General features: G+C 40.9%; 1 protein-coding gene across 1 annotated transcript in view; it reads left to right on the forward strand.

The window, feature by feature from the left end:
• Window positions 1-21,805, forward strand: part of PREX2 (phosphatidylinositol-3,4,5-trisphosphate dependent Rac exchange factor 2) — a 291,490-nt gene that overhangs the window by 165,540 nt on the left and 104,145 nt on the right. Inside the window, exons 24-29 of the mRNA XM_007448492.1 lie at window positions 8,413-8,632; window positions 9,177-9,384; window positions 16,286-16,465; window positions 19,395-19,489; window positions 20,276-20,358; window positions 21,071-21,175. Coding sequence (XP_007448554.1) covers window positions 8,413-8,632; window positions 9,177-9,384; window positions 16,286-16,465; window positions 19,395-19,489; window positions 20,276-20,358; window positions 21,071-21,175 — 891 coding nt within the window. The remainder of the gene's footprint in view (window positions 1-8,412; window positions 8,633-9,176; window positions 9,385-16,285; window positions 16,466-19,394; window positions 19,490-20,275; window positions 20,359-21,070; window positions 21,176-21,805) is intronic.

The raw sequence follows: 21,805 nt of genomic DNA on the forward strand, positions 1-21,805 counted from the left end.
CTTTAAGTTTGGGAAAGATTCCATGAATAAGTCTCGTTGAAGCTGAAGAACGGAAGATTTTCTTTTTACTTCTCCTGTCTCTATGAGAAGTGACAATGCTTTGAAGTTAAATTTAAAAGCTCTAAAAAAATGCAAATTAGTAGTCCCCTTTTGAACACATTTTGAAAAGAGAGTCATTCTACTTCAGAGATGGATCTGTATAAAGTATGGTAGGGTTCAGGCAGATTCTGGTTGTCAAGCTTGTCACTTTTGCGTGTGTCATTTTTCTACCTTTTTTGGATTTTGTTCCTATTTTCTTCTCTCCATTCATTCAAACAGCAAAAGCAGTAGAAGTAGCTTAAAGAAATACACGTTAGAAAAGGTAAAATATAGAAATAAAAATAAAACATTAAGATGAGGGTATATTACATAGGGTATTGATTCAGCTGCTTTAAGAAGGACCAAGACAACAGAGGCTTAAGCCAGATAGAAAGTTTATTTCTCACTCATGTGAAAGTACAATCTGATAGGAGTCCAGTGAGGTGGGGCTTGATGATCTTCTAGGGATCCTTCTATATTTTTGTTTTCTTCCCTAGGATATTGCCCTCTTCCACAAAGCCAAACTTGGTGCACCACCACCATGTATAAATGAATGCCCCTTAGAAGGGGAAACAGGAAGTGGAGAGTAAAGCACTTCCTTTTGAGGGCAGGACCCAGAAGTTGTACACATCTCTACTGTTCACATCCTGTTGTTTAGTGAAAGGGAGGCTGGGAAATGTAGTCTCAAACTAGGCATCCATGTGCCAAACTAAAACTCAAGGAATTTTATTACTAAAAGAAAGGAGAGGATGAATATTGCAGGAAAATGAGTATGTAAATTTAGAGGTAAAGCTATATTAGAACAGATGGTATAGACCATCAGGGAAAAAGGGGCTATAGGTAAGCAGGTCCTAAGACTCTATTTACTTGCTAAAGTGGAATATTATATTTGGCCTTCAGCTTCCTGATGGCCAAAATGAAGAGGGAAACACAGTCTGTTACTTATTTATCAGCATCCCTGTGATACATACATGTTTCTTAAGAGAAGTAAAGGTTTTCTTGGTCTAAGTTCTAAAGGAAATCTCTCACCCTGGATTTCAAAGAGGCAACACCAGGAATGTCAGGGCAGTGTCCACAAACATAGCCCTGCAAAAGAAGCGGCAATTTGTTTTATGTAGCAGATATTTTTCAGAGACTCTTTGATGAAAGAGCATTGGTCAAAACTCAAGTTCACAAAAGCAACTTTGTTGCAGGATGAGACAGGAAGACGGGAAATACTTCCTAAATGTGTATCTTTTACATAGGCAATAGGGGCTTAAGTCAGTTATTAGCAGAAGTCTGCCCTCCCCCATGTACAATCTACTTGGGAAGAAAGGTCAAAATACATGAAGTAATAATACTACTACTTAGCCAACTAGGAGGTGTTGCCATGAATGGTTGAACATGCTGGCACCCAGCACCTTGCTCTATATGCTAGTCCTCTGTGCCGTTATAGAGCGCACAACAGTTTATAGCAGTCTATATCAGGCATTGCATGCTAGCTTTGTTTTACAGTTTGCCTGTGTTGTATAATCTTACCAACACAGTGATATGAGACATATTATCCATTTCATCGATGAAGTGACTGAAGCTCAGAGGGATCAAGTAACTTTCCCAAAGGCACACAGCTTGGAGCGGCAGTGGAATTTGAACCTTGCTCCCTTTTATTCTAAAACTGGTTGTTGTTTGTTTACCTATAGTTGATACTCTGCTACACAGCTGATGTGCTAAACAGTATGGTTCTGACTGCAAGGGCAATAGCATTTCAGTAATGGAGAAATCATCTCGGACTGAGTAGTCAGCAGATGCTAGCTGTTATCAACTGGAAAGATCTGTCAGAGTGAAAAGGAAGAGAGATGGCTCTCAAGTAAAGGGAGAGATCATAAATGAAGGCAAAGACTTAGAAATGAGACTGATCTGATTGATGAAGAGTTGACGTACTGCCTGGGCCAGAAAGGAGGATTTTAGTTGGATGCAGTTAAAAAGGAGACCTGACAAAATGTGATTTTTTTCCAGTGACTTTCTTTTTTTAATTTTTATTTATTTTTGGCTGCGTTGGGTCTTCGTTGCTGCGTGCGGGCTTTCTCTAGTCGCGGTGAGCAGGAGCTATTCTTTGTTGAGGTGCATGGACTTCTCATTGCAGTGGCTTCTCTTGTTGTGGAGCACGGGCTCTAGGCTCATGGGCTTCTGTAGTTGTGGCCTGCCGGCTCAATAGTTGTGGCTGCGGGCTCTAGAGTGCAAGCTCGGTAGTTGTGGCGCATGGGCTCAGTTGCTCCGCGGCATGTGGGATCTTCCCAGACCAGGGCTCGAACCCCTGTCCCCTGCACCGACAGGGGGATTCTTAACCACTGCACCACCAGGGAAGCCCCTCCAGTGATGTTTTGAAGTGACATAATCATCAGATTTGTTTGTAAGATATCTAAGTTGAGGGTGACTTGGACTCATGTAGAAAGAAGCATGGGGACAGAGAGAAAAAGATCAATTCAAGCTGTGTGTAGGAGAAAAATATATACCGTCTGTGATTAATTGGTTATGGTGATAAAGAAGGTGTTATTTCTTGGTTTCTAACAACAACCTGGTTTGCAATAAACTGAGAGATGTATGTTTTGGGGGATTATAAGCAGAATTTTCCCCCAAATGTTGGGGATTCTCAACAGCATTATCCCGGGGAGTGAGAAGCATCTTCCATTTCCTCAGGAGTAACTGGGCACCTGGGAAGCTTTTAAAGAACAGGTGGACAGGCTACCGGGCAGTGATTTGAGATGATAAAAAGAATGTCACTGAAGTTTGGAAAGCTCTCGTATGCACATTGTTGCTGTTTGAGCCTCCAGGTAGCCATGTGTACTGAATAGCCTTATCATCCTGCTTCTTTCTCAGGAAGTAAGAATTTGCTTCAAGTCACATACGTGGCAGGTAGCCAACTAGGTATCAGTCCTATGGAGTGCCGTCTCACTTATTTTTATTTTTATTTCTAATTTAGAAATAAAGAGAAACTTGTAGTTAACCAGGACATGAGTGCTTTAAAAGCAGTCCTTTCATCATCCCTTCTTGACCATAAACCTGTTTAGAATCACTGGCTATCTTTCTCACGAAATAGAGAAACAAGGTTAGCAAGAAAACATTTCAAGGATCTTTTCTGTTTGAACAAAATGTCGATACCTAAGGTAACAGCCTGTCAGGTAAGGTCAGCTCCATCCATGTAACAGATGTATGTCAATAGAAACTATAGCATTTGTGAATATATATTTTTAATTTCCACATATTTACTTTTAAACTATTATTAGCAACCTATTTGTCTCCCAGATGAAAGCTTCAAACAGCCCTCTTTGTATAAAATAAAATGTATCCATAGAAACTAAAATCTCAAAGAGGCTGGCTTTCCCTTATTATTTAGACTCTAAAAGTTTTACGTGTTAAAAATAGAAACCAGTTGATATTTCTACAGTTTCCATAGCCAGGCTGCTGCAATCACATTTAAATTTTTGGCCAGCGTTATAGGCCACAGATGTTCAGACCTTACTGGGGACCTAAATGAACCCTAAGCTGGCATTTAATCTCTGTGGGGCAGGAAGTGTGGGCAGTCATTCCAGACATAAAAGTATGCACTGTTTGGAGGAACGTGCTCACTCTCTGTTGTCCTGAGAACTTAAAAAAATTCTAGATTCATTCTCCTGTTTCCAAATAATTCCATAGTTGGCCTTATTTTGGGCATTGGGGATACTTCTTCCATATAAATATTTAAGGAGCTTTTAACAGATAGTTCCTTTTTACACAAAAATACTATCTGTAGGAATCTAAGTTTTACATTGACTATTCTGAGTATCTTTAGTTATTAATGCCACATAATTCCCGAACGGATGTATGGATTGGGAAAACTGTGGGTAAAATCTCTACCCATGTCCTATTCCCCCAATACAAAATTTTTATAGGTCCATGCCAGTGGGGTTTTACACTTCATTGAAATGGGAGACTGTCTGCAAAATAACAGCTTACCTTTGTATTTTTTTTTGACTTGTAGTCAAATGACTGTAATTGGATCTAAACTTGGTGTCATGCTCAGTAATTCATGAATTAACTACCAATGCATTAAAAACCTGAAATTCCTTTTCCAAGAATGACTTCTTCCTGTCAATACACAAATATGCCTTAATATCTGTATTAAAGATAAATATTTCCCTTGCCCGCCATACTCCTCTCTACCTCCTCTTCCACATCTTTGATCTCTGTCCTAAAAAGAGCTATTTACACCTGCTGTCCACATCTGCTGCCCACACCCGCTGTCCATACCCACTGTCCATACCCACTGTCCATACCTGCTGTCCACACCTGCTGCCCACACCTGCTGTCCATACCTGCTGTCCACACCTGCTGTCCATACCCGCTGTCCATACCTGCTGTCCATACCAGCTGTTCATACCCACTGTCCACACCTGCTGTCTCACTCACCTTTCATTCTCAGCACACTGAAGGTGGGCTCTGGTTCCCTCCATGTAACTGAACTGGCCCTTTCTAAGGTCACTGGTGACCTATATTTTGCCAAAGCTTATTCACTGTTGTCATTGTAGTCCTTGTTTTAGTAGCATCTGATGCAGTTGAGCTTGTACCTTTCTTAAGCAGTTTTCTGTGACATGACCTATCCTGGTTTTGTCCTTTCTTCGTGGCCCATTCATAGTCTCCTATGGTGATTCCGCCTTTTTCGCCAACCTCTCATGTGGCAAAGTCCCACTTTGACTTTGACTTACTATGTTTATTGTTTGCCTCTCCCCTCATTAGAATGTAACCACCCAGAAGGCAGGAATCTTTGTTCATTCACTGTTACCCAATGTGCCTAGAACCGTGCCTGGTTTAGAGCACCCTGGATAGGTCACTGTTGGATGAATGAATGAAGGTGGTAATAAGCTTGGTCCACAATAGGTCTAAAGCATTTTCCATCCCAACTCATTCCCACCCCCCATCCCATACCCTGTACGTTTCTTTATTGCAAAATTGCAGTTTTTTATTTATGGAAAAGAACTTTTGTCTTTCCTTGTGAGCTTCTCCAAAGCAGATGAGTGAGCTCAGTGTTTCATTTGATGTTGTTAAAGAAGATGACAGGTCCACATTTCCAGGGCCCTTTACTACTGCATGGCATGATCAGAGCATTTTCACGTGCCCACCACGGTCGGTACAAGAACTCTGCCTTCCTCATTTCAGGTCTGTGTTTCAGAAAGGGCTCACCGTTAAATAGCAGAGCATGCCGTCTGCCAGCACATTTTTGATCTTCAAAATATATCCACATTTCCAGGACCCATGATTATGGGCCCCCCTCACCCCCTCCCCCTTTCCTGGGGATACCCCAGGATGGAAGACAGCACTGCTTTCATAAGGCTCTTCCTTCTCCAAGAGAGGCTCTTATCAAAGAAGTTTCCACTTACTTTTTTTTGTGTGTGTGTGGTACGCGGGCCTCTCACTGTTGCGGCCTCTCCCATTGCTGAGCACAGGCTCCGGACGCGCAGGCTCAGCGGCCATGGCTCACGGGCCCAGCCGCTCCGTGGCATGTGGGATCTTCCCGGACCAGGGCACGAACCCGTGTCCCCTGCATCGGCAGGCGGACTCTCAACCACTGTGCCACCAGCGAAGCCCTCCACTTACTCTTTGAAAGAAACTAGGCACATTCAGACATGTGGCTACACACGGTTTTGAGTGCATGGGGAGGGGGCATAGAAGACATTTGTACTGAGATAGATGTCGGAAAGCTGCAGGAAATGGGTCCCACTGAAAAGGGAATCTTCCCCCTCCTCTGCCTGATGACTCTGGTGATGCTTCATTACATCACCCTGTTCACTTCCTTCTCAGCACTAATCAAAACTTCTAATTATCTGGCTATCGTATTTATTATATAACTGTTACATATGTTTATACACATATACAGTTGTATATATTTTATACATATATGCTACATATAATTGTAATAGTATAATTGTTATATATAAGGGTGATATATTGTTTTTACCTGTGTCCCCTACTAGACCGTGAATTCTGTGAGGGCAAGGGCTGTGTCTCCAGCCTAGCACAGGATCCAGAATAGATGCTTCTTTTCATATTTTTGAATGAATGAATAATTGGTTAAAATGAAAGAAAGCAAGAGAAGGGTAACTGCCTATTACCATGGATGCTGTGACATAATAAAATCGATCTCTGTGTCTTTGTGCCGTGGGAGCCTTATCTGAGATTTTTATCCTGCAACTACAGTGGAAAAGAACTTCTGAGTGAACATTTTCATCTGGCCTTAAATTCTAGGTCTTTCCGAGATAAGTCTCCAGGTCACAGTTTCTTTATTAATAAAGAGAAAGTGATAATTCAGGAATTCTCTAAATGCCTTCCTGTCTTTCAGTGTTCAGGCTATTTTCACTATCTATCATTATCAAATGTGTTAGTAATTTTGTTAATAGATTCCTGCATTTCAGTCCAGTTCTATTTAGAGTCCTACTATGCGCTAGCCCTTTGCTGAGATACATAGCTTCTGACATGTGATTTGAAAACACAGTTTAATATACTTGTAAGACAGTTCATATTCTAATGGTGAGCTTGAAAGATGTGATTTTTTATATCATATCTTTATTCTTGAATTTAACCTAGAAAAGTTAGACAGTAACCGGTAGTAGTCTTAATTTTTATTCTCTTCAATGTCCAGATTACTACGCTACTAGTGGAATAAATAGATAGGATCTGGTTATACTTTCCAAGGAAGAAGCGAGCATAGGTATTATTTAATCCACATTCCATATTTTACTAGAAATGATAAAGAGACAGGGACTTGCCCAGCATCACATCAGTTATGTGGATGACATAACTAAAACACAGGGAGCTGGTGGCTCTCAGTCCTTTGTTTTTGAAACTACAATCCACTTCAGTTCTATGAGATGCTTGTGTGTGATGCACAAGACAGATATAAGCATCACTTTCATGGAGTTTACCATCTGCTAAGGGAGAGAGAAATAAGAAAATTATTCATGGGACTTCCCTAGTGGTGCAGTGGCTAAGAATCCACCTGCCAATGCAGGGGAGACCGGTTCGAGCCCTCGTCTGGGAAGATCCCACATGCCACAGAGCAACTAAGCCCGTGCACCGCAACTACTGAGGCTGCGCCCTAGAGCCCACGAGCCACAAGTACTGAAGCCTGTGCACCTGGAGCCCATGCTCCGCAACAAGAGAAGCCTTGACAATGAGAAACCCGCGCACTGCAACGAAGAGTAGCCCCTGCTTGTCACAACTAGAGAAAAGCCCGTGCGCAGCAACGAAGACCCAGTGCAGCCAAAGATAAATAAATAAAATAAATAAATAAAAAGAAAATTATTCATAATTGTAAGGAGGATTACAGGGTGCTATAACCTAGCACCTAAACAGGAAAATTGAACCTAGACTAGGGCTCAGGGAAGGCCTCTTGATGATTTCATAGAACTTGAAAATGCATAGGAGTAAGTTTGGAAACGAGGGAAGAACATTTCAGGCACACTGAACAGCCTGTACAAAGACCTCGAACGAGTAGATGGTATGTGAGAGGGACTGGGTGAAAGCCAGGAGGAGCCCAGGGAACAAAGGGAAGAGAGCTTGAGATAAATAAACCGGGTATGGAGCAGACTTTGGGAGGCTGTATAGACCATGGCAAATGTAGACCATGGATTTGGATGGCAAGGTTTTAAGTAGGGGAGTGGCTCTCCGGGCAAGTTGTGTAACTTCCTTGAGCATCACTATTCTCAATGGCATAGAAGCAGCGTCCACGGCGGTCTTCAGGCTGACCCTGACCCAAAGCTCAACAGTGATTAGCAGGAAGCACGGGTGGGAAGTAAAGTCTGTTCTGCCTGTTGTCCTGCCATTCGGGGTCCCCACCACCAAGCTTTGCTGTCTAACCTGTTCCCAGACTCAGGTCTGGGTCAGCTTTCTGACGATGTTTGGAATAATCCATCTTCTTCCATCCTTGACCTGACAGCTACCCTGTTCTGCCACCTTGCACCTTCTCCTATCTTGGTGTCCTAGGACGCTGATTCAGTTTCTCTCTCTGACTCTCAGCTGCTGGGAGCCTGTGGATTTGAGTCCTAGTAAGTGGTGTTGATCGCTTGAATTCATCTCTTTTAGCGCTTGACTTGCAATCAGTGTTTCAAAAGAATCCTTTGCATTTGCTGCCTATATTGCTTTGCTTTTCTAAGAATGTGTGAATTTTAAAATAATGACTTAATTTCTGACAGCTTGTAATTTATTTCACCCGTTGCAGTTGACATGTTTTAATTTTCTTTTGATTTTGCTATGGATGACAGGAGTGAAATGTTTGAATTATCACTGCATTCAACTGCTTTTTCTTTCGTCTTTCATCTACAGTTTTCTCGTGTACTAAAGAATAGAGCCTGGCCCACCTTTAAACAGGCCAAATCTAAGATCTCCCCACTGCACAGCAGTGATTTCTGCCCCACCAACTGCCATGTCAATGTGATGGAAGTTTCTTATCCCAAAACATCAGCGTACCTGGGGAGTGCATTTGGTGTTCAGTTGGATAGCAGGAAGCATAATTCTCATGATAAAGAAAATAAATCGGAACAAGGTATGTTAGCTTTTTCAACTTTATCAAATTATGACACGTAACTTAGGCAATCATACCTATTCCTGCATCCCTGAAATTAGCATGTCAGCAAGTCTGAAATTTTGTAAAGAAAGGATTCCTCACGCTAGTCATTTGGATAATTATGCATAAGTGTTTGTAGAATGAAAATGGAGTTAAACATTTTCATTAGTTTTCCTCCAAGAAGAATGATTGTTTTTGTCTTCCTTGCATGCCTGATAGGCACAGCTCATCTTGCTGTGAAATCACTCATCTGAGATGGCCCTGTAACTATGAGAAAAATAGTGGAGGAGCAGCTGCAAGGGATGCAGAGTACCATCCCATGCCATCCCAGTGGGACATGGAATCGAACCGTATTCGTAGTTTTTAATCACAACTCCCCATAAGCTTTAGTTCCTGAATTAAATGCAACCTTAGATTGGCATTTTATCTTTTGTAAGCTTGGACGTCTAAAATGAATGGCGCTGGATTGCTACTGTAAGTTCAAGGTAATAACGGTTGCTATGGAATGGTTTCAACTCCTCAGGAAAACTAAGCCCTATGGTGTACATTCAACATACGATTACAACCATGGCGGCCCCTTCAGGTCTGTCTCTGGGGCAGCAAGATGGGCACGGTCTCCGGTATTTGTTGAAAGAAGACGACTTAGAAACCCAAGATATCTATCAGAAACTGCTGGGCAAACTTCAGACTGCACTGAAGGAGGTGGAGATGTGTGTTTGTCAAACAGATGAGTAAGCATTTTATTTACTGTCCTTTTAAATGTACATAATACAATAGCTGTAGGAAATGGCACTCCTGAATACCCATTATTCTTTTTACTGTTTGAAAATGTAGGAATTTTTGCTGAGCGTATAGATCCTCTTAATGTCAACACCCTAAAAATGAGAAAACATGGCAGTTCTGTAGATCTGTATCTTAAGGAAGAATTTTATACCAGGGAAGAGAACAACAAGGTTCTTTCATATAGAAAACGCTAGGTTTCAGTGTGCCAATGTTAAATTGAACGATATGATTGAAAGAGTACGAACTGCGTGTAGGGGTTTCCTTGTGTACCGTTTACAGACCAGAACACAGCATTTGGTGGATAGGCACTCAGTAGATGTTTATGGAAAAATGTAAAGCATACCAAGTCCTTAACATACTTGTTAAATGAGTAAAAGCAAAAGTATGTAACCCTAGGACCAATGACCAACAACACCCTTTCTTCTCTTCTGATTGAATTAATGGTTTACTAAGGAAGTACCCAAATCACTGTGCCAGTAATTTGGAATCTTTTATCAAGAACGGAGAAGACGAGGGAGTTGAATAAAATCTTTCCAGAGGTCAACTCTGATTCTTATTCAAGAACTTGGAGGTTGGAGAATTCCCTGAACTCTGTAGGATGGTTTGCTACATCATGGAGTGTGATTATGCTTCACATCTAGTCAAGGTAGAATGGGATTTGGGGTAGCTCAGTTTCTCATGTATAGAAGAGGGTGAACAATCATAACAAATTATCTATTTGTGGTGAAAAATATAAAAATTAATACAAAAAGCAATCAGCCTAGGGCTTGACATGCTTGCTTATCATTCAGGGGATTGAAATTGTTGAACACATCATAGTGGGAAAAATCTGAAAATGGTATAAGGACCATTTTCCTCTTTTTAATGTACTCCCTTTATGAAGTTGCAGATTTAGATGGCTATCAAATGTGTATTATTTAGTTCACACACACATCATCCCTACTTCCACGGGTAATTCAGATTTCACATAAAATATTTAGAACTGATTCTAAGGCTTTGTTGTAATTAGACATTACACTAATGAAATTTTAATTGACATGATCTCTTACTTTATACATCTTTGAAATTTAGAGATCAAAATTACCATATTAGTGCACCATATTTCTAAGATTATCTTTAAGTAGTTACTATTTACTGTGCTACTGCTTTCTGACATTTTTATGAGTTAATTTAGAATTGAAATTCTATTTTCCTTTGTCTAATACACTAGTTTTTTATAATTACTTATGACACTTGGTGTATTATATTGGGACCACCCCATTCCTAGACAATTTAAACAGTTTGAGGTTACTGAGAGAACAGGTGGTTATTTTTAAACAAATGTATGATATTTGGAATTGTTTTAGAATGACCTTGTGACAGAGAAGTTAATATTTTAGGACATTATATTTTGCTTTATTTAATAAATTGATTTTATCATATATGTTATATTGTATTTTAGAAACCAGTCTCTTTTTTCCCCTGAAGTATTCAGGAGGTTCAAGAGGAAGACTGTTTATTAATAAGGCAATGGATAGTAGCATTGAATCATGGATCCTAGATCTCAAAGGGATTCTAGGAGAACATCTGGACCAATCCCATGATTCCAGTTAAACTAAGAGTTATTATTCCTCCTTTTCAGATGAGTCCTTTGTCCATGGCAAGATTATTGATGTGCCTGAGTGAACACTGCCTTGGAGACTGGCTCTCTAATGCATTGACTACCCAGCACTTCCTGGCACTTGTCCAGAGTTTGTCTGTCTTTGTGAATTTATTGACTTCTTTTTTTTTAAGTTCAGTTAATGTAGGTATATTTTCAAGGAAATGGTTAGAGCCAAGGGGCTCCCTTTACTTGGTTTAAAATGCTTTATATTTAAAGCACTAATTTCAGAAAGAGGGTTAAGCTATTTTTATTAACCAAAACTAGTTAAAATGATTACCTATTTTTACTTGTGATTTTGCCACTCTGTTATTCTAAAAGTCTTTACCAACTGTGCTTGTTTATTAGGAAAGTGACATGAAATGAGCCACTGATTTGAGAAACTTCCTTGGTCTTCTCTGTGTGCACCATATAATTTAATTCTAAATATAAATATGTTCCACCATATTTCAGTGTGTAACATAATCACTTTAAAACAGTACCGTTGTCCAAGTGCCTGGATGCCCCATTGCCCCGTTCAGAAATGCTGCAGTACAGTGGAGCTTGACAAATTATTTAAAAAGCTAGCTACTAAACAGTTTTCTCACCATGTAGAAATTATTCGTGGTCTAACATAGGTGCCTCTGTAGAGTAGAGAAGCAGATCTCAGCTGCTGTGCCAAGTTTTAAGAGAATTGCCTCACAATATCTCCCTGCTAGCCTTTCTAGGAGTCATTCATTCCTGTGAAAGGTCCTGATGCTGAGCCTGTCTAATTGTGAAGTCTGGTTTTCCTGTCACTTGGGAACATGTCCTTTGACACACAGGCATTCCCCTAAATCCTCCTACCTTGTTCAGATCCAAAGATAGAACTAGAGACAGATGTGCTGTGTAGTAACAGGAAGTAAGGTGATGTTATGAATTTCATCAAGATTTTGTGATTCCTGTTTCATTTCAGGAAGCTAGATACTTTAGCCCTTTAGTGGGCGATTTTCTGGTTAATGACTCTCGGGTATTAGATATAAGTAAAGGGAAGAAATAATTCGTGGAGAGTCCAGAACCTCTGACAGGGTTTTAAAATTCAGGGTTTGTGTATTCTCACAGAGAGGAAATGAATAAAGAGTATTGGGGGCTAGTAAGGCAGGAAATTTGAGAATAGACTTTATTTTGTAGGTGGCACATGTCTCAGGATTGAGTGACAACCAAAACACATTGTATGACAGTTAGTGAGCTGGGGGTTACAGATAGGAACGGTAGGGCTGGTGGTGGAATTATCTTTGAGGTTTTCCCAAGCATTCTTCTGGTAAATGTAAAAAACGGGGCACAGTTTCATAAAAACTAGCATGTATTATAGGGGCTCATGTGCCGGGCACAGTTATATGATTACATGCACTGATTGCTTTCGTTCTCACAGACCAGCTGTGAGTTGGTTTATGAAACCCTGGGCTGTCTCACAGGCGCCTCAAACTTAAATTTGTTTCTGAAACTGAAATCTACTTTGACCTCATACTCAAATCTGCTTTGCCTCCTCCCCCATCAAGGTTGTCCCCCTTCTCAGTATTCTCCATCTCTTCAGTTTATGAAGCCAGAATCTAGGTATCAGCTGTGATTCTTCTCTTTCCTTTCCCTTCACCTCCAGTACCTTATCAAGTCCTGTCAGTTATACCTCAGAATGTGTCCACCCCATCACCTTAGACTGGGTCACCATAGTCTCCTCTCTAGTACCCGCTGTAGAATTTTCCAGCTGTGCCTCTCCATCTAATACATTCTACATTCAGCAGGTGCCAGAGGGATCTGTACAGGTAAATTGTGCTAGTCCCCTGCTTAAAGCCATTTAATGGCATTTCAATGCAACTAGAATCATGGGAGATGCGTTACTGTGGCCTCTGCACATTTCTACACAATTTGCTCCCGTCCCTCTCTCCAAACCCATTTCTCTGAGCTCCTCCTGCATCAGCCTCTTTCTGATCCCGGAACGTGACACACCTCTGCCTGGTCAGCCCTGCTCCTGAGGCCGGCGTGGCTGGCCTTCTAGGCACTCAAGTGTCAGGCTGGTGGCCGGTCTGTGGAGAGACGGTGCCAGCTTCCCCGGGACACAGTCCATACCCTGAGTCCCAGTCACTCGTTTCTTCCTCCTCTGGACATCCTGCTTCCTCTACAACTGGTTTTTACCCCTTTCACTGTTACGTTCACCAAAACTCTAAAGCCTCCCAGACTTGAGACAACAAAGTTCCTTTCTTGCTCGCTTTCCATGCCCAGTGGGTTCCAGGGTCTCTGCTCCACGTCGACCTCACTCAGGTCTAGGCTGGCCAAGCCCCATCAGCTGGAATGCCTCTGACGGTCACAGAAGGCAGGGAATGAGGCAGAGAACACACTTGCATGAAGATGTCCACCCAGGAGGGACCCATGTCACCTCCACTCGCACTGCATTGGCGAAAGCAAGGCACGTGGTCATTCCTACCCTCTCAGGGGGAGAGGAGCCACCCAGTCATGAGTCCTGGAGAACTGGCATGTGGCGGGCGGCACTCATGCCCACCTTCGTCCTCCAGAACGGGTGAGCGATATGCAGGGAGGGGTGTTCTGCTTAGTTTGCACAGTATTATGAGTGTGTCTCACTCAGCCCATCTCTAAGATGAGAATAACAATAATAATACTGATGTTAATAACGAGGATACCCACTTCATAAGGTGGTCTGAGGGACTGAGTGAATTAATACCTGTTAGGTACTTAGCATAGTGACTGGCATAAGAGCTCAACAAATGTTAGCTGTGCTGAAGAGGATGATGGTGATATTTAAATCTCAGTCAAATAGAAAACGCACAGGTAGATGCAATCCACCATATACAGAAATCTTTATTCATCAAGGGCATTTGGCGGAGATTGACCAGAAATGGTACTCAGCTCAGGATGTTAATTCAGAATCAACAGACCTACACACTGTCAGAGGGAGCTTAACACTGTATATGAGCAAAGTTAAAGGAAACTATTTCTGCGAGCACAAATATTAAGCTTTATGCTCTATTATTACTTTTTTTTTTTTTTTTTTTTCGTGGTACGCGGGCCTCTCACTGTTGTGGCCTCTCCCGTTGCGGAGCACAGGCTCCGGACGCGGAGGCTCAGCAGCCATGGCTCACGGGCTTAGCCGCTCCGCGGCATGTGGGATCTTCCCAGACCTGGGCACGAACCCGTGTCCCCTGCATCGGCAGGCAGACTCTCAACCACTGCGCCACCAGGGAAGCCCTATTATTACTTTTAAGAATCGAGAAATTTTATGCAAAAACGTGGTGTCAAAAACATTGTTTTTCTATCATTTGTTTGTTAGCCTAACACTTGTTCCCACAGGGTCAGTGCAAGCATGACTGCAGCTGTTTAAAATGAAAAGCAAATATCTGAACACAATTCGTAGAGCTGTGAAAAAAATATTTATGCTGAGCCCCCATGACTTCTAATTTAAAAGGTCCATAGAGCACAGAGGACTCCTTGCAGAATGAGAACTCCTGCATCTCTTTCCTCTTTGGTAGTCAGAGTTCTTCTGTCTGTTCAGCATGCAGCTTGGGTAATTGGAGTTAATCTAATGCTTTAATCTTTTGGGTGGAGGGAGTGAAGAAATACACAGTCTGTCTTATGAGACATAAACATATCTTTCCAAATAGAAAAAGTGTTTAAAATAATTCATAGCTTTGCAGGGCCCTGAGCAATCTAGCAGAGCTCCCTGATTTTCCCAGGTGTCTAAAAACTATAAACTGCCAAAATATTATTCAGATATCATCTCACAGTGAGACCTTACCTGATGACACTATTTGAAGTTGCAGCCCTGGCTTCATTCCCTTTTTCAAAAGTTTTCTCCTTCCCATTTGTCACCATGTGATACACTATACAGCTTATCGGGTCATTGTTTGTTTCCTCCCAGTAGAATTTAAGCGCCAAGAGGGCATGGACTTTTGTTTGTTTTGTAAACTGCTGCATGCACAGCACCAAGGGCGATGCATGGTTCGATAAATGTGTTTAATTAATTCATTAGTGAAATGACTTAACAAATATTTACTCTGCACAGCATTGGGTTTGACATTATGGGATATAAATAAGAGGTAGAAGACCTTTTCATGGTCTTGAAATAAAATAAACATGACATTGCTATGGAAAAATGAGTGTCAAGATATGTGCATATATGCTGTTGACTAGAACAGCATGTCATCGGTATTTGGTAAATAAAAGAGAAGATGATTGTGGGCTGGAGAAACCATGCCCGGGCCCTTTGTTCAGTTATGGTTTAATTTGTTTTGCAAATTCTATAGCACATTGTTTGATAGTAAAGACTGATTCCAGTTTTGTGTCATTTTGAGTTAGTTCTATAAGAAACAATTTACAGCCAAACATGCAAGTCTAGCCTGGTGCAATCAGTGCTGCCTAGAGTCTGCATCAAGTTTTTTTGCCAATTCAGAGTCTGAAAGTGTGTTTTAGCCTTGAGCCCAGTGGAAGAGCTTTGCGTTTGGGCAGATTCATGATGTTTCATGATGACTGGGTTGTGGATGGTATTGGGGTAGCCCCTACTACCGCCTGTCCTCACCTGTGTGTGACTCTGTTTAGCGTCTTAGGGTCAGGACGGGCAGGACTCCTGTTTGCATGAATGTGAGAACAGTTTGTCCACATGATATTCTCCCTGACAAATAGAGAAGGCCTGGGGGAAACCCAGGGCAGGCGGAGAGGGGCAATGGGATTTTAACATCTGAAGGTAAGCCAGTGCAGAGGTTTAAGCCCATTTAGTGTTTATTTTAATATTTGGATAGCACTTTAAAGTTTCTCAGGTATTTTCACGTGGTGGTGACAATGGCTGGGAGCGAGGTGATGCCCGTTGAGTACCAGCAATATGTTCTATGCATTTCATTCTCACAGCAGCCCTGTGGGTAGCTATTCTTATTATCCACATTTCATAGATGTCAGAGAGAACCATCCTGGTTTTGCCAGGAGAGCATAGCTAGTCCGTGGCAGAACCTGGATTTGAACACAGCTTTCTCATCAAAATTATGAGCTGTTTCCATTACTTATTCTGAGAGGAAAAAGTGAACTTTGCATGACAGGCCTTTTATGCAACAGGTTATTAATTTCAGGTGACACCTAGACGAAGCTCTAGAAATATCTGTAAGCCTATATCATATTCAATGAGCAAGGTAGTTATCTGTAGCCACCAGTGTGAAAATGTGCACTTACTCTTTTTTTTTAATATCCCACTGCAGCCTTCTGTCTTCAATAACATATTCTCCTAAATTAGAACGTAAGGCATCAGAGTCCATAGTCCCAACAGACAGTGACAACGAGAAGGGAGAGAGAAACAGCAAACGCGTCTGTTTTAACGTGGCAGGCGATGAGCAGGAAGATTCAGGTCACGACACCATCAGCAACAGAGACTCTTACAGGTAATTCATTCATTCCTGAAACCCATCTCATTGACCAAGTCAAATGTGATTCTGTATTTTCCACAAAGGTCTTGAAAATTTTTTTTTTTTTTTTTTTTTGGCGGTACGCGGGCCTCTCACTATTGTGGCCTCTCGCATTGCGGAGCACAGGTTCCAGACGTGCAGGCTCAGTGGCCATGGCTCATGGGCCTAGCCACTCTGTGGCATGTGGGATCTTCCCGGCCCGGGGCACAGCCCACATCCCCTGCATTGGCAGGCAGACTCTCAACCACTGCTCCACCAGGGAAGCCCTGAATAAGCATTCTTAAATAAATGAATTAACAACAACAACAACAAAAATGGGGAAACCCAGGAAAGTATAATAAAACCAAAGATAAGAAACAAAGAGTAGGATGAAATCAAAGCAAATGAGGATGTCTTAGGTCAAAGTTCCAGGATGACCAAAATCAGAACACCACCTAGGAACAAAGAAATTCCCCCAGATTTTTGCGGTACGCGGGCCTCTCACTGCTGTGGCCTCTCCCGTTGCGGAGCACAGGCTCCGGACGCGCAGGCTCAGCGGCCGTGGCTCATGGGCCCAGCTGCTCCGCAGCATGTGGGATCTTCCCGGAGTTGGGCACGAACCCGTGTCCCCTGCATCAGCAGGCGGACTCTCAACCACTGCGCCACCAGGGAAGCCCTTGAAAAAATTTTTGACTGTTGTTTTTGTTTATTATTCCCACAAAATAACCGCTGGCTGTTACCAACCTCAGACAAAGCATAGTGAGACATCACTATCTTTCAAATTCTTCCCTTTTATAATCTGAGTAATTTGGAAAAAACATTTTTTCTCCAACCGAGTGGACCTAATTTAGGAGATTTGTTATTCTCTTATGGATTGTGTAACACGTATGGCAAATAAACAAGTTGTGCCTATATTAACAGGTTTTTTTTGGAATATCTGTTTCTGATTATTGGACTATTGGGTAGTGAATAGGAGTTCTTTCTGTTTTGTTTTTCCTCCTTCCTATATTCTGTGATTCAAGCTAATTGAACTAGTTTCACGTGCTCACCTCTGTGACCAGCTTTGTGCGTTTCTTCTTCCCTCACATGCCTTCTGTACAATTTTGTTAGGACAGCTGTAACAGAGTACCAAGAACCAGGTGGCTTGAACAACAGAAATTTATTTATTATCCTACAGTTCTAGGGCTGGAAGTCTGAAATCCAGGTGTCAGCAGGGTTGGGTTCTTTCTTAGGGCTGTGAAGGAAGGCTCAATCTCTTGGTTGCAGATGACTGTCTTCTCCCTCTGTCTCTTCCCATCCTTTTCCTTCCAAGCCTGTCTCAGTGTCCATGTTTCGTCTTCTTATAAGGACACCAGTCATACTGGATTAGGGCCCCCACTAGTGACCTCATTTTAACTTGATTACCTCTGTCAAGACCCTCCCTCCAGATGAGATCACAGTTTGGAATACTGAGTGTTGGACTTCACCATATGAATTTAGGGGCGGGGGAGGGAGAGATACAATTCAACCCATAACACCTTCCCTCCAAACTCTGTCAAGTCATCTTCTTACCAGACTCTCAGAATGATGGCTCTTCCAATGAACTTCCTTAATTGAAAGTGCTTTTTCTCCTTTGAATCCTTGTGTCACCTGGAACCTCATCGAGACCTGTGGCAACCTGCCACGTATGCTGAGCATGCAGCTTCAGAACCTCCCGTTTTATTTACATTAACTGAAGACAAAAACTCTCTTACTCTTATTTATTATACAGTGTTTTACAATGAAAAGATATTTAGTAATTATCTTTAAATCGAAGCTGTTTCATCAGAGATGTTTAGCACAGACTAATAGCTAACATTAAAAGCATTCTTACCAGACACAGCGGGAAGCAGGATGATTTCATGGAATTCGTCCCACAGCCCTCTGTGGCAGGTTCTGATATTAACTGCATTTTACATCTAAGGAAGCTGAGGCCCCCAGGAGTTACATAATTTACCTAGGAAATCAGGTGGCCTGGCTCTCAGTTTATTAACCACTCTACTCTTCCAATTTCTATGTGAAAAGGATTTTAATGAATACGTGAGTTAATTATTCCTAGAAATTTAATGATGTATAAAACAAATTAACCACTTTTACCATTTCACTTACTTTTAGCTTCTAAGGAGACCAGTATGCTCTTTAATAAGAACCTATGTTTTCTCTCCAGTGGGAAATTACAGATCTAAAAATACTTTCTTCCCTCAAATTCTAGTTATCAGATAATTAACATTACTCTCAGGTTCTCTCTAGGGTAAAATAGAAATTTTAAATGTACATTTAAAGTTAAATAAGTCCCTTTTACTTGTTCTGAGAGAAAAAAATATTTATGTCTCCGGCACTACTTCTGAAATCTGTCCTGTGCCCATATTCACACACAGACATTCCTAACTTTCTTTCCCTTGATGTTCATCATTATCCAGCACCTAGCAGGTGTGGTGTCCTGTGCTGGGCTCCGGGATGGAGACAAGATGCCATCTTCCCGGGGCGGGGGAGGGGTGGGAGCTCAGAGTGCAATTAATAAGTTATCCTTTAAGTTACTAGAAAGGGTTGAAAGGTAGAGCTCTTGAAACAGGATTTTGTCACTCTTAGCAAATCAACTACAGGCATATACCATCAAATGGATTATAACGAATTTTAAGTTTGGTTTGACTCCTGTAAATAGCTATGCGTTTTAAAATTCAATTATGATTAGATTATATGACAAGAAAATTTGAAATATGATTGAATAGAAAATACTTTCTTTTAAAGTAAGATAAAATGTGAGTTGAACAAATTTATCTTTCTCATCAATTTCTATAAAGCATATTAACACATATAACCGCGACATAATAAGTTTATCCAGTAAGAAGTGGCAGGGAAACTTTGCCACATGCACTGCTAAAGTGACACCGTACCTCATTCTTCGCAGCGACTGCAACAGCAATAGGAATTCCGTCACCTCCTTCACCAGCATCTGCAGCAGCCAGTGCAGCTCGTATTTTCACAGCGATGAAATGGACTCAGGTGCGTTTGGTGAAGGCACGCGGACGCTTTGATGATGCCGAACCTAAGGGATTAATTTGCCGGATCCATTTTTACCTTTCATCAGCCATTCTCGGTGGCCACACACATTGCCTTTCAGTTTTACATGCTTGAGAAAGTCAGCTTCTCAATCCCATTATAAACAGAGTGAATTTTTAAAGAGATGGAAGAAACAAACTAATTTTTATGTTAATAAATGATGTTTTATGATATTTCTGTGTTACTACATGGTACCTGTATGATAGGTACACAAGAAACAAATTTTCTAGGATATTAGGCATTGCTGATTGTGTGAGGAGATGGGATAGGCTTTGAAGCAGGATTTGAAGGCAGCAGATGCACCTGAGCTAGCTTTACGGGCAGTGGGGAAGGGAGTGATGAGAAAAACACTGCTTGAAATAAATACCTTATAAATGTTTTATTTTATGTGTGCTAAGAAAAAGACTTTCCATCGAGTTAGGAAAAATCTTAATTTTGAGATACGCAGTTTATTCCAACTATTTGACCATTAGAAAAATACACCATTTGAAAGAATCATTAATGTGGGTACCACAGGATTCTTTCTGTGAGACCCTCTGCTTTCATCTCAGTTTTGAAGGAGCAATAGTCTGACATCCTAATAGTTATTAAAGCTTTTGGAATTCTTTTTCTGAACATGAGAACTAATGTATGGAATAAGAGCTAGTGTTTAATTATTTTTTACTTTATTGACATTAAAATGCTTTGGAATGTTAAACATAAGATGAATGATTTATTTTTAATATCTAGGTGATGAGCTTCCCCTAAATGTTCGCATTTCTCGTGATAAACAGGACAAGATACACAGTTGCCTTGAGCATCTTTTCAGCCAGGTACAGTTGGGACAGTTGTGGGTATTTTTTCCACAGACTAAACTGTCAGAAATTCGTTTTTCAGACATAGTGAAAGGAGTTTGGAGTTAGAATGGAATCTGTTCCTACATCCCCTGTACCTTAATTTCTATAGTTTACAGTGGAAAAGAGATTCCTTCAGCCAGCTAACCCAAAGGATTGTTATGAATGTCAAGTATTTCACAGTCCTTAGAAAATTATAAAGTGTTCTACGAACAGGAGTTATTCTGTTCATTATTTGTTTCTTTGTGGGTTTTCAGATTCCTCCATGACATTTCTTGTTCAACTTCATGCCTAATCTCAAGAAGCACAGGGTTGTCTTGTGCTCGTGTTGGTATTTTGCATTTAAAAAAAAATTTATATCCACAACCAAAATTTATAGTGTAGAAGCTTTTACCACTTTGAAAAGGATTATGATAACTTTTAGATGTTTTTAAAAAATAATTCTAGAACTCTTACTTCTTTTATAAAGAAAATTTATATTTTGTATGAATATATGGTAGGATAGTAAGAGATGTCATTGTAAATGTTATCAGGTGAGTTTATCCTAATATTTTATTTAAAGATAGATTTTGCAAGCAGCATGGGATTTCAAAAATAATTGTTGCTTTGAGGAAAAAAGTATTTTACAAGATTGACTCTTGGAAATACCGAGAAGTTATGTAACTCCCAGAAATCTCTGCTGTAATGATAGGTGGATTCCATTACCAATCTCCTGAAAGGCCAAGCTGTTGTGAGGGCCTTTGAGCAAACCAAGTACCTGACACCAGGTCGAGGGTTACAAGGTAAGGTTTACAAAGTAACTGTTAGAGGCAACTGGGAAACAAAAGTGGGAGACAGTATAGTGAAGCAAAAGCATAGCATGAGAAAAAAAGTTCTGGGTGCTCATTTCATAATTCATTTAATATTACTTCTATTTGGGTAACTGTTGAATATATATATATATAAAAATCAAGGCCTTTTAGAGTTCTTTGAAAGTTTAAAACGTTTAGTGCCTGTAGGGGCCAAACCGAATGAGTTAATTGAAGAAATGTAAGTGTTGAGTTGCTTTTGCTGAAACTAGACTTAATGCCTACTTGGTGGTAGGTAGCCCAGTGATGGGGGGAGGGGTTTTGGGAATGGCGGTTGGCAAGCAGAACAAGATCTAGAGCTGCCACTTTCTGACGTCTCCTTTAGGATGTTGAAATAGAGTTTTTATCTAAATTCGCTCCTCTGTTTAAACATTTGTAAAAAGAGAATACTAAGATTTGACTTTGTTTTAGATTTAACAAATTTTCTCCTGTGATAGAGCTAAAGAAATTGCTACCATGATAATAGCCTAGGACCACAGGAATGAAAGAAAGGGGATTCTGTAGTTTGTGGGCTTGTGAACTGGTAAATGGTTGAGACTTAAGAGAGCTTTTCTGTGTTTATTTAGAGTTTCAGCAGG

Source organism: Lipotes vexillifer, unplaced genomic scaffold (genome assembly GCF_000442215.2).
Source record: "Lipotes vexillifer unplaced genomic scaffold, Lipotes_vexillifer_v1.1 scaffold815, whole genome shotgun sequence".
In the NCBI taxonomy this organism is placed as follows: domain Eukaryota; kingdom Metazoa; phylum Chordata; class Mammalia; order Artiodactyla; family Lipotidae; genus Lipotes; species Lipotes vexillifer.